The following is a 12,700-nucleotide window of genomic DNA, read 5'->3' as shown; positions in this document are numbered from 1 at the left end:
GACTGATTTTCAGTGACAGGAACTCCAAATAATTTTTTATCTCTCTTTCGGTTTATCTGATAATGGAACATGCAGCACAGGCAACAGCAAATCCTTAGTAACCCTTTTAATTTTACAGGTGATTTGAAATGAGCATTTCCTGGTTTGGAAGGATACTGGTGGGTGTGGGGGTCAATTTAACAAAAGAATATCAATTATGTGGTATGCTCATCTCAACCACTGCACATAAAAAAACCCCACAAACTTTGAGGCCCAAACTGCAATAGAGACTGGAAGGGATCATAAGCACCTGATCTCCCTCCAACAGAAATTCTGAAACTTTTTCCATCTAACACTTCTATGACAAAGTTTTATTCTTACCTTGGAATGGGTGTTCACAAAGGTCTTCATCATAGGACATATACTGTTTCCATTGACAAGTAGATTTTTTTTTGGCCACAATATATTTACTGTTTTCAACTGCTAATTTGAACTCTGACACACCAACTAACTCTTTTCCATCACAGTTCCACCACAATGAGTATTGGGTTGAATCACATTCAAGCATGGTTAGTGGCTGCTCTGGTCTGCTGATGTTCAGCCCCAGACATGTGCTGCTGCCTATGTTGAAAAGACGACGATTGGACACCCATTTCCATAACATCTTTTCTGAGAGCTGACCACAGTCTTCCAGAACAAGGCCAGCTCTGTCCACTTTAATGCACAAGCTGGAAGTTTCACTCTGGATAATAAATATTCCTTTATCTGCAAGGGGAAGAAAACACAACAAACTTTCAGTCTGTAGAATTCTGCAATTGATTAAATATTATTAAAAGACAGATGTTTTAATTGCAGCTACTTAGGAAGAAAACTGAAAATATCCATCAGAATAACTGACACTCCAAAAAACTAAGGAGTACTGGTCTAATTTTACTGCCAGCTGATTTTTGTAAACATGTAGGCTACTTGCAAGCTCACAAAAATAAAACCAGATAATACTTCTCAAGCTGGATAGCCAAAAATAACCTCAAACAAAAACAAGAGGTGCCCAAAAGCATCAGTCACGTTTAAAAAAAAAAGCCACTGCTCACCAAGACAGAGTAAAGGTCACAGTAATGGAGAAAGGTTTAAGTAATACAACAAGTCATGCTATATACTGCAAAATGATTCCCAGTCCAGATGGGAGAATGCAATTAAAGTAAAATATAAATATTTTAAGACTGACATTGCCATATTCATTCTTTACTCTGCAACTACAGAGAAAGAAAGAAAATGAGTTGCATTGTCAACAGACACAGGAATAGCAGGACTTATCTATGCCATTAGAACTGGTGGCCAAGGGTTAAAGTATGCCTTTCCTATTTGATACATATTGTTCAGCCATCTGTGACTACCCTCCACAAGAGCAGATGTTGTGGAGCTAGCCTGACATCCCAGATTTTTTGGAATCAAATAGAAATTCACTGGAATATGTGACATCATGTTGTAAGTATGTGAAAAAAGTCAGCTGTTTAATGTCTTGGGAGCAAAAGTTTAACTGATCATATAGACTGAAAAAAAGAGGGCAGCTGAAGAACTGGAAATCAGCAAAATGTAAGCCTGCAACAGCTCAGCTACTTGATTCACTCAGAAATCCAATGGTAAAAACCCAAGGAGTTCTGCTCACATTATATGTGAGATATTTTATGCATCAGGAGATTATGTGTTGAGAACCTGAGCAGCACCTCTGTTCTGCCTTCAAATTTTACAGTGATAATTTCTGGCATGCATACTTTCAAGTTTCTGTACTTCACTACACCTAGCATACTGAAGCACTAAATATGACAATAAAAAAATCCCTCTCAAATTGGCAAAGCCCACAAATGAATTACGAGATGCAGAGGACCACTCAGATGCTAAGTTTTGTGCATAGAGCTTAGGTGTGGCCCTAAAAAGGGAAGATGTTTCAAGCAGCACCATAACAGTGCTGTCTAAAAACCACACAGGAGATCAGCTCTTCAATATAACGTGCATACAACAAGCAGAACAGAGAGGATATGGATTATGGAGAGGTTTTTGGTCACAGATTCTGCATAGAACACATTATGACTTACAGAGAGGTGGCACCACAGATTGTGGCACTGCTAAGAGTGGCTGTTTCCCCCATAGCTATAGAGACTGGCAGTCTGATGGAGCAGGAGCAAGCCCTTCTGACTGGCAGCTGGTGAAAACCAGTGAAGTTTTGCAGTTTGTACTGGTTTCACCCTTCTTATCCAACCCACTCCTCCACAGGCAACACAGGTGTCTCTATTTACATGGCCAGAAGTTTCTGCCTCTCATACTATGGGTATGTCTTTTCCACAGCAGTCTTATCTTTGCTGAGCAGAAAATGCACTGTTAATTTGCTAGGTAACTAAAAACTGGGATATTAGCACTAGTAAACCCTGATTAATAAGGTTAATTCACCAGGATACTGGGATCCACATGTAGATTGTGTGTTTGAGGAAGTTTATCTATATCCACAGCATGCAGCATCTCCCAAACAGCACCTTCCTGGGATGGGGGAAGCAAGACCACAACCCAGAGGTGAAGGATTCTCAACCTTTGAAAGCCTTTATCTGTAAGGCCCTTAAGAGTTGCAGTAACTGCTGAGAAAAGATAAAGTTCTTTCCCAGTGTACACAAGTAACCCATCTGGATGATCTCTGTGAAAAACGTCCCTTTTTCATGCTGGGGCAACTTGTGCCAAGAACAGCCAGACCATAATTCTTGAGCCCCCCTCCAAATGTGGTTTCCATTCCCCACATACAAAATGCAATTGGCAAGAGAGCTGTGCTTGCTTGCCTGAAGACTGCCAGGAAACAGCCAGCTCACCACAGAAGTAAGACATGAGAGATGGCAGGCTCAGTGACAGCTCCATGAGCTCCAGCTCAGCTCTAAGTGGGGCAATGAGACAACTGGAGCAACATCAAGCCTGGGAATGTCTCCAGGCTCACCTTTTCTGAGCTTGCAAGGCTACACCATTCATTTCACAGCTGCTCACACAGATGGGTTTTGTTACAAAGCTCCTGGTGTCAGGGAGAGGTCTGTGCCCAAAGTCCTGCAGCTGAAGAGCTGACACGGAGCTCTGTGGCCCCAGAGGACTCCAAGAGGAAAGGAGATAATCTATGCTTTAGAAAATGAATGGGTGAAGGGGAGTCTTAAGAACAGATCCACTTCTCTGCATCCGTGCCCCTCCACACAAGGACAAGGTGACAAGAAATCTATTCCCAGAGAGAAGCCTGGAGCTGATGTTCAGCCGCAGATGAAGAGCTAATTGCTGACCAGCACCTCCAAGTTCCTGTTTACTTGGGCTCAACACAGCTAATCGGGAATAAACGGCTGTAACAAACCTAGGCGAACAAGATAGCTTCATTTCCTTCCTCCTCACCTCCCATTTCCTTCCCTCCAAAGAAGCAAAGAGAATTGCTTATGTGATAATAAAGGAAGTATCAGGGATTTATTGGAAATGAGAATAAAACTATCGCTACTCTCTCCGGGTGCACGGAGGGCAGCGGAAAAAGGAGCAGTGAGGACGCCAAGCAGAGCCAGCGGGGCGGCCCCCGGCCCCTCGCCCCGGGGCGCCCGGCGGTGCCGCTCGGCGGCAGGCTCGGAACGCCCGGGACTCGGGGCTGTGCCCGGGGCCCCCGCCCGCCGCGCCGCTCCGCTCCCCACCCCCGGGCCACCCCGAGGCGTCACTCACTCCGCAGGGAAGGCACCGCGTCCCGGCCGAGGGCGGCGGCGCCGCGGCCGCCCAGCAGCAGCAGCAGCAGCAGGAGGAGGAGGAGGAGGAGGCAGCCGGCCAGGAGCCGCAGCCGCACCGCCGGCATCGCCCCGGCGCTGCGCCCGCCCGCTGCTGCCCCGCTCCGCTCCGCTCAGCCCCGGGAGCGGAGCCGGCGGCCCGGCCCCGGGGAGGGCAGAGCGGCGATCCCACCCCGGCGGCGAAGGAGGGGCGGCCCCGGGGCGGCCCGCGGGCTCCCCCCGAGAGGTTGCGGGGAAGGTCGCGCCGGGAAATGCCGCTCGTGCAGCTCGGGCCGTCTGCCTACGTCAAAACTGTGGATTCACATGGACAAAATACTCTGTAATGACTTTATTTTCCATCTGAAAACACCTACTTTCTTTTGCCTGTACCCCAAGTACTTTTATCTTAAAAAGAACCAGAAAACACATAGAGACATTGGCGGTGGGAGGCCACCGTCAGCACACTCCGTGCTCCCAGGTTCGCTCTTCTGTACCTGAACTGTCCCAGACCCCACTTGGAGACTTGTTTTTTGCTAGGTCAGCTTTGACTTCGAAGTCATTTTATGTTTGGGCATGGGGAAAAAGAATTGCCATCTTCCATTTTGTTCGTCTCTGTATTCAGAATATTTGCAAGAGCTGCCCCCCTTGGGCTGAGTTGTTCAGTCTTGCAGAGTCAAAAGCAGAACCTCTTGGATAAAAATAGAGTAACTTTAAGGGAATCCACAGGACTGTTTATTTTTAATCTGCAAAAAGCATGTTTCTGGTGTCTTCTTTATGCATAGTGGACAAGTAAGTACATAAACATGTACATAAGTGTAAAATATATAGATGCAGTGCTGGAATTGAGACTGTTCCCCCCATGTCTAATTCAATCATGATAGAAGGATGGAAAAGAGAAGCCTCTGGGCTTGGGGAAACTTCTTTCTGTTTGTTGGTAGAAGAAGGACTTGAGAAGCAAGAGAAAATAAACACTTAGAAAGAAGTAGATAAGTGGAAGAGTTTCTCCCCATTTAACAAATGATAGAAGTGTCTGACAGAGCAAACAGCAGGAAATACAGCTGCAGAAGCTGGTCTCGAGTGATCTGACTTTGCAAGGCAGAAGGGCTGTAACTCTCAGGGGGTTGTGGTGTCACTCTTCTCAGGAAAGCTGCAGCCTTCTGGAATTTTCAGATTCTGGGAGACAAGCTTGTTAATGAGCCCTTTATGAAATCAGGTCGTTCAGACCTGTCTACATCTCTTCAGAACTGTTTGGCCACTGCTTTGAGTACTGAGCTCCATAAAAGGGCTCTCTTGCTGGGTCACACTGAGAAATTCAGCTCTGTTCATGATAGAACAGTTAAAAGTAATAGTGCCAGAGAGCAAAAATGAGGCTGCTGCGGGAAGGAGTCGCACTTCAAGTGGATTTTTCTGCTGATTTCAGCAAGATCAAAGTAATCACATTCTAATTATGTATTCCTAATAATTATCGTATCAAAGTATTTTGTAAATATTTTGCTAAATGCAAATTAGCAATCTTATTAATTCTAAGTAGTTTTCCTTGCTATTTTTACTTGCTATTGACTTCTTTATCTTTGAATAAACAGCTTTTTAGTGTCCTCAATCTATTTTGTTCTCACCAAACTGGTAAATCCTTTCTAGTGCATACTGACCTGGCTATTTATAGCTAAGGTATACTTATTAATTTAAAATAATAAGAATTCTTGGCTGGAATAATGGCTTGTAGATCCAACATGACTGGCAACATTTTCTGAAGTAAAATCGATAGCAGTTAATAATACCTTGCTCATTAAATTGTATAATTTTCCAGTTTTTGGGGATGGGGCGTTCAGGTTTGAGGCTTTGTCTGTCTTTTTTAAGGCATTTGCTGTATTGATTTGGCTTCTTTATTTTATTTTCTGTCTGGAACCCACTTTCTGTAAATATTTTTTCTTCATTTCTATGTTAATGGCCTGTTCTCTTCCTTATTGTGCATACACATATACATATGTAGATATATATATTTATATACACATATGAACTTGTTTGAGCTTTGCTATTTAGGTACTCTCCACAAATGTTAATTCCTTCCCCTGTCTTTTCTTAGATTTCACCTTCTGTGTGAGATCTATACAAAGATATGAATCCAGTGCATGTTCATGATCTGCATCCACAAATAAAAGCCATCATTAAATTCACACTAATTCAATTTCCTTACAGACCCATTGCTTTTGCAAGGCACACACACAGATCCACTGTGTCATGTGTTCAGCACCTCCTTACACGGTAATTTGTGCTCATAATCTGGAGTCTGAAGACAGGTCTCATTTTTTCCCCAATCAGCCAGAATGGGAATACCAAACCAGAGAGCACCTAGGAAGAAAAAGAAGGCCCAAAACTCCTTGCACTAGCAGTGTCCAGCAATCCATAATTACATCTTTTTTGGAGGCACTGTCCAACATCTTATTTGGATCTGAAAAATGACAGTCCCTAGGCATCCTGGATCCACTCCCCAGCAACCTTGGGCTGAGGCTGGTGCTAAGTAGAGAGCTGTGGAATGAGCCACAATGTCCTGGCAGTTCTGTGTTCCCCTTGGCATGCCTTTTGTAGCTGTAGTGTGCTTGGAGCTCTGGACATTGTGGCTTTCTGAACCCTAACTGTAGGTATAACTCTAGGCTGAGGAGCACATTCCCCTTCCCTTTCCCTTATAAGTTTTTCTTTTTACCCCAGAGACAAAACTACTCTCATTTATCAGCTCCTCCAGTCATGTTACAACTGGATATAGTCACTACAGGCACTGCTCCCACCTTCCCTACCTCCTCTGACACATCCCAACCATGACCAGTGCCACCCTTTTTCCCTTCTGCAGCCCCCCCGTGTGTTTCTGTCACACCACTCCAGTCTCCCATGCTCCCAGGCAATTGCTGCATCCACCAGGCTCTGCAGTTTCTGTCCCTGTCAGCTCACCTGGGTTAACTCAACCTTACAGAACAGCCTGTACTGGCCAGTTTCAGGTTAAGTCAAATCCCCAGTTGTAAATTGCCACTTTTATGTTCATTAGTCAGAATGTGGGTTTTTTCCCCTAAATGTGACTTTTTAGTTTTATTTGTTAGCCAGTTAGCTTTAGGCTAGAAACTTATTTTTTAAAGTGAAAAACTCCTTTGAAAGATGACAAGAGCATTTCTATGAGTTTATGCTTCTAAATTCTGCTAAATAGCAGCAGCTCTTTCACAGGCATGAAATGGAGAGAGTTACTGCCTATGTGACTCTTACTGTGCCACAAGAGCCATCCCCAGGTGAACTTTTACCACTCCAAGCCCTCCATCCCTCTTCCCCCAGTAAATGCTCACTTGGCACAAGTCTGGAATAGTTTGTTATAGTATATGATTCAGTAATAGATAGAAATTTTATTTTTACTATAAATCTAGCATGTCAGACTGGCTGTTGATTGGCAGTTATATCAAATTCAATACAGGCAGCTATTCATGTAGTTCATTTGATATGGCATTAAGGGAAAAAATCCAATATTTAAATACTTGCAATAAAACATAAATGGTTAATGGGGCCAGAGCTGCCTCTGGCCTATCCCTCTTTGTTTCTCAAAGCCTTTCTTCACCTTATCCTTTCCATTTGAGATCCTTGGCAAAACTATACCTGCTGTGCCATTCATCCTTCAATGTAACACAGTCATTTTTTGACGTTCTTTTTAGTACTGTTGCTGTGAAATCAACAGAAAAATGAAGCAGTTTTTGCAAAGATTTGCCAACAAAAGAATGCCTAATGTGTTCCCAAAATAAAGCTATTAATATTACACTAGAAGACTCTGAACAACTCAGGAAGAACAGACAACCACTAACAAAGTACTATCAGTCTAGTTGGAAAGAAACTTGACTGGGTGTAACACTTGGAACAAATATATATGCTTGCAGAAATTCTAGGACATAATGTTTGCTCAGTGCTGACATGATTTCACAGGTTGGGAGAGGGTGTGCCTTTGCACCTTGTACACTCCTTCCCACAAGAGCTGATCATGTTTTCTCAGCCGTGCTTACATGCTCCAAAATTAGACTCCAAAATCCCACAGCTAATATAAAATACTGTGTTCATTAGAGAGTATATGCATGGGGAAACCCAAAGAAATTTACTTTGCCTCTTTCATTAACCAATTTCTTCTTAGGTGAAATAATCCTTCTGTTAGATACCTTACTTTGTATTCAATAAAAATGAGTAGAGAGATTTTTTTTGTTATCTTCAATATTTTGCTTTCTAGTAAATCAGATATATAGTCAGTCTCATACCAGAGGATTTATGAACCAGCATTCAGGAAAGGGCTAAAGAGAAAATATGCACTTTGCTGTGTATTTCCAAAAAGATATTGCTGCTGTTACCCTGACAGAATGGGTAGATCTTTAGCTTTAAGTAACTTGTGCTATTTAGAAATCTGTACAAAAAAATCATAGAATGGTTTGGGCTGGAAGAGAACTTAAAGATCATCTAGTTCTAAAGAAAGAAAGAATGACATATGTCATCAATCAGTGTTCCAGAAATAGGGTGTTACAACATTCATCCATTAAGTCATTTCCTTGAAAAGTAAAAGGATCCCAAATGAAAAAAATCTAGACATTAAATTTCATATGCTGTCTTTTAAAGTGGGGAGGAAAAGAATTTCTAAGGTATGCCAAAGCGTAAAAAATTTGCTAAGATTTGTGAATACATGTGAAAACAGTGATAACAACACAGGCTAAAATGGGAAATGAAGAATGAACAAAAAAAACCCTTATTATAAAATGATTCAATTTTACAATCTTTATTCATGGTCAAATAACTCCTTTTTACACAAACAAGTTGAATAATTTACTGGTTTCTTTCAAATAGATGAAGCTAAAATTTGTCTCTTTTTATTTTTTGATTGTATATAGTGTGATAAGTTTTGGGGGCCAATAACTCTGTTATACACACTGGATAACAAACTTGAACTTTTACATAAAGGCAGATGAAGCATGAATATTGCACTTGACACCCAAGTCTTGTATCCCAGGCTCATTACCCACTAGTTACATTACAAAACAAACTTGAATGCAATCTGGACATTTAGAATACAAATTATCATGCACCTTTTATTAATAAAATGAAGAATTATCCATTTAACATACATTACTGAAATTACTATTCTATACGGTGTATGAGATATACAAACACCATAAAATTACTGATGATTGTTCTTTTATTCAATTTAATTCATTAATGAATAGAAGTATTACTATTAAAAAAATGTTTTGGCCAATCTCAAGGTCCAGCCTCAGGTCAAAACAGTGTTTGTGAAAACAACAGAAAGATTTTTTCATCCCACTTACAACACACAAACTCACTTATAGCTTGGTAGAGGAAAAAAATTTAGAAAGAGAAAAATATGAACTTTGATAAAAATTCTACAAGATGAAAATGATATAGTTAAAAAAAAGGGATGAATACCACACTTGTTTTGAGGGTGAATGCCAAGTGAGATCTTCAAAGTTCTTGAAATGTGGGAGTTTAGTCAAAACCGTTAATGCTGTTAAAGGATGGCTCATATGTATGAGTCGAGTTGATATCCCTCAATAATAGAAACCTTCCTCACCAAGTCCTTCTATTTTCTCTCTTCTGATGAATTCTTAATTGTTTGAGTGATTTCCATCCAGACAATTTGGAAGGTGCACAGAAAATTTATGGTACAGTCAGTCACAGCAGGGAAACTGCAAATCATCCTGCCTGGCTCCTGTACATCTTTGATAGTGTGGAGAGAGATTGTTAGGAGGAGCAATTGGACTGTAAATATAACAACTTAGATCTCTGATGATGATCAGAAGACACAAGTGATGGGAAGAGGGTGAGAAGGTTTGTGAAATGAGATCTTCTTTAGGAGCAGGGAATGTAGAGCACCAAGCATTTGATATGAAATGCAAACACCACTTTGTCATTAACTTTTGAAGGCTGACATATGTTGGAATATTGAAATGGGCAGCCTACAGGAGAGGCTTTCAGCCCTAATAGTGAGAAGCAAAATCAGATCTCAGAAACAGAACTTAAAAGGCATTTAATAAACAGTATAGATTTTTATTACTTGAAAAGTAATAAAAATATTTTAATTTCTTTCAGAGAAAGTTTATGATTTGATATTTCTACGTGAGAAATAAAAGAGTAACAGATAACCTACATGGGTAAAATCCAGATTTCCCTAGTCCCTTAGGCAACCCTCACCCAAGTGGAATCTGAGCAGATTCAGGGGCCAGCTTTGCATGCCATGAGTTTACCCATGTGCCAGGAAAACAGGATTTGGTCCCACGTGTAACTTGTACTGACATCTGTGGGAGTCCAGTGGTTGGAAGGACCACAGATGTGAGCCCTTATCTGTGCAGTTTCCACTGTGAGATATGCAGGAATACCAGAACACAGGTGTGAATCTGTTCCAGTTTAGTCACAGCCATCATTTCCATCACACTGCTGTAATTTTGGTGGTTCTAGCATCACCTTCTTTCCAAAGGCATCTGATACTATTTCTTTTTGCACAGATATATGTATATAGGTTCTAATGCACTAATAGACAATATTAACCAGTTTGTTTAAACAAAACAATCTTTGTAAACCAAAACTAATAGTTTCACTGAAACTAGATTCACATCTGTAGCCATTGACTCCAGTAGGCTTTGGATCAGGCCCTAAAACAGGCATGGGTCAGAGCTAGCTAATATACCAGTCTCAATTCCAGAAATTGTGGAGGATATGGAGACTGAAGTTGCACAGACTTGGTAAATATTTATAACAAAATGGACATCAAATTTTTCAGATCAAATACATTCAGATCTATACTTTTTTGGATCAAACTCCCTATTTACCTTAGGGAATTAATGTGATCATTTATAACAGTGCCAAAGTACCTTTGATTTCTAAGTCTTCATTTCTAAGTACCTTCATATACACATTTTGACCATCAGTTTCAGAGTAGCAAAAAATGCAGCTGAAAAGTGATGTTAAAAAATAAAGTTCATTATTGTTACCTTAAAGTACTCCAATGTTGTACTTTTTCTTAGCCAGCATGTTAGTTGCTTTTATACTTTCTTTATCCAGATCTGTGCATGCTAACAGATTACAATTAAAAATTGCAGATCATTTGTTATTAGCTAAAATGGAGATTTAAAAGTCCTCATTAACATAATGGAAATGAATATTAAGTGAAATCCATAGATATTTTTGTTGTTTAGTTTGAGGGGAAAAAAACCAAACCAAACCTAAAACCAAACAACTTAGCCCAAAAGTACTGAATATGTTATTGTGCACAAGAATAAGCAGTTTGGCTGTTGGGCATTGAAAGAACCTCACAACTATGGACATATCACAAAAAAGTACTGTCTTTGTGTGTGGTAATAAACCTTTTGTGTGAATATTTCTGCATGAAAAGGGCTCCTGAGCCACTTTGTGTAATGGCCCAGCATGTGAGGTGTATTGTGAGCACCCAAATAATTTACAGGATATAAATGGTGAAATGGAGTTCTGCTAATCCTCTGGTTTAAAAGTGTGTCAACTGGAGTCTCTAATTTACAAATATTTATCTTTTTCTCTATATCCTTTTTACTAGATTTAAAAGGAAAAAAAAAAAGCAGTCTGGAGCAGAAAACAACTGCAAGTGAATAAGGCTTGATTGGCTTGATTTAACCTTCCCTGAGATAATCCAGGGCTAGGTCCTTACAGAACATCAAAGAGCAACAAGGAAAAGAAAGAGAGAAATGGGACAAGAAAGAAGAATTAGAGAAGAAATGTTTCTGTATAACTTACATTTACAGAAGACAGGTAATATCACTACTTTTTTTTTTTTCTGGTTTTTCTGGAGAAACTATTCAGTCACGCAGGTGATATCCTCAGTAGTTTAAACTGCATTCATGAAAAAACAATGATTTCTAAATTTAAACCAGCCCACAAAATAGACAGGTACAAATACATTCCTATACACTAATTTATGAGATTGTGTGTATGAACAAAGCAGTATAAAGTTCACTGTATATATCTAATTTAACAAAAAATAAGCTTACATGATAATTTAGAATCCTCAATATTAAAGACAAAATTAAAATTAATTTTATGCCATTTTTTAAGACGGGGGCTGTAACAATAAAGGGTCATTTAAAAAAATACTTCTATTAACCCTTACTACTAATATGTTATCTTTATTTGTCCCAACACAAGATATATATTTTCTAACAGAATGGTTATACCACTACAACTTGTAAACAAATATCCCATAATCAGCTGAGAACAAACAAGTTTAGATTTAGATTTCCTGACAGTAAAACTTAAGTTTGTAGTGCTGGAGGTGCTAATAGAAGTCTGCAGCCATGGGTCTTTTATGCATATCTTGATTCTTGTAAGTCACATTTTTAAAAGTGGTTGTTGAGCCTCTGTACAGTGGATTTGTTTCCTAAAGAACAAAGAACAAAAACAAACAAACAAAAACCCAAACAAAAACAGATGAAATGGGAGTCACACAATGTTTGTATAGAAGTAATGTATCTTTGAGGATTTTAGAATAGCTTTTGGTAGCTCACTTGTGTTCCAAGCCACTGAAATCCAGACTGATCTGAATTCAGGCAGCACAAAGCAGCCTGGGCTCAGCAACATGCTTCCCTTCACATCAGTCTCACAGATTAAAGTAATGCACATCATCAAACAATACCTCATCAAATGTGTCCCATAACATTTGTGTATCAAAGCTGGCAGATAGACCTTTATAAAACCATAGAGAGTGTCTCAGCAGTTGGACATTTCTTGTCATGGTGCTCTTGTCACATACAATACCTACTGTGTGCTGGGAGAAGGGCAAGTCTCACCTGAGCTTTCCATCCTGGCCTCTCACCAGTCACTCCCTATCCTTTCCTCTTGTGACAGAAAAAAAAAAGAAAATGCTTCTACCAACTGTATCCTTCCCTTCTTACCATACCCAGCTCTCCTGAAGGATC

At 40.1% G+C, this 12,700-nt stretch overlaps 2 protein-coding genes across 4 annotated transcripts in view; both read right to left on the bottom strand.

Moving 5' to 3' along the window:
- Positions 1–11,656, bottom strand: part of PLA2R1 (phospholipase A2 receptor 1) — a 44,706-nt gene extending 33,050 nt beyond the window's left edge. For 2 of the 3 annotated variants that reach the window (XM_071435061.1, XM_071435062.1), the window contains exons 1-2: positions 3,700–3,919; positions 361–744 (exon numbers count right to left, since the gene is read on the bottom strand). In XM_071435061.1, coding sequence (XP_071291162.1) covers positions 361–744; positions 3,700–3,826 — 511 coding nt within the window. In that variant the 5' untranslated portion in view covers positions 3,827–3,919. Of the gene's footprint in view, positions 1–360; positions 745–3,699; positions 3,920–11,522 lie in introns of those variants that run through there. The other variant, XM_071435063.1, reaches the window with a different exon arrangement.
- Positions 11,657–12,028: 372 nt separating this feature from the next.
- The window catches only part of ITGB6 (integrin subunit beta 6), a 44,302-nt gene continuing 43,630 nt past the window's right edge, over positions 12,029–12,700 (bottom strand). The window contains exon 17 of the mRNA XM_071435064.1: positions 12,029–12,162. Within this exon, the coding sequence (XP_071291165.1) occupies positions 12,061–12,162 (102 nt within the window). The 3' untranslated portion in view covers positions 12,029–12,060. The remainder of the gene's footprint in view (positions 12,163–12,700) is intronic.

This window comes from Agelaius tricolor, unplaced genomic scaffold (assembly GCF_023055355.1).
Source record: "Agelaius tricolor isolate 1412-34295 unplaced genomic scaffold, bAgeTri1.0.p SCAF_10, whole genome shotgun sequence".
Classification (NCBI taxonomy): Eukaryota; Metazoa; Chordata; class Aves; order Passeriformes; family Icteridae; genus Agelaius; species Agelaius tricolor.
The sequence above is the reverse complement of the archived record's forward strand: the minus strand, read 5'-3'. Positions and strand labels throughout refer to the sequence as shown.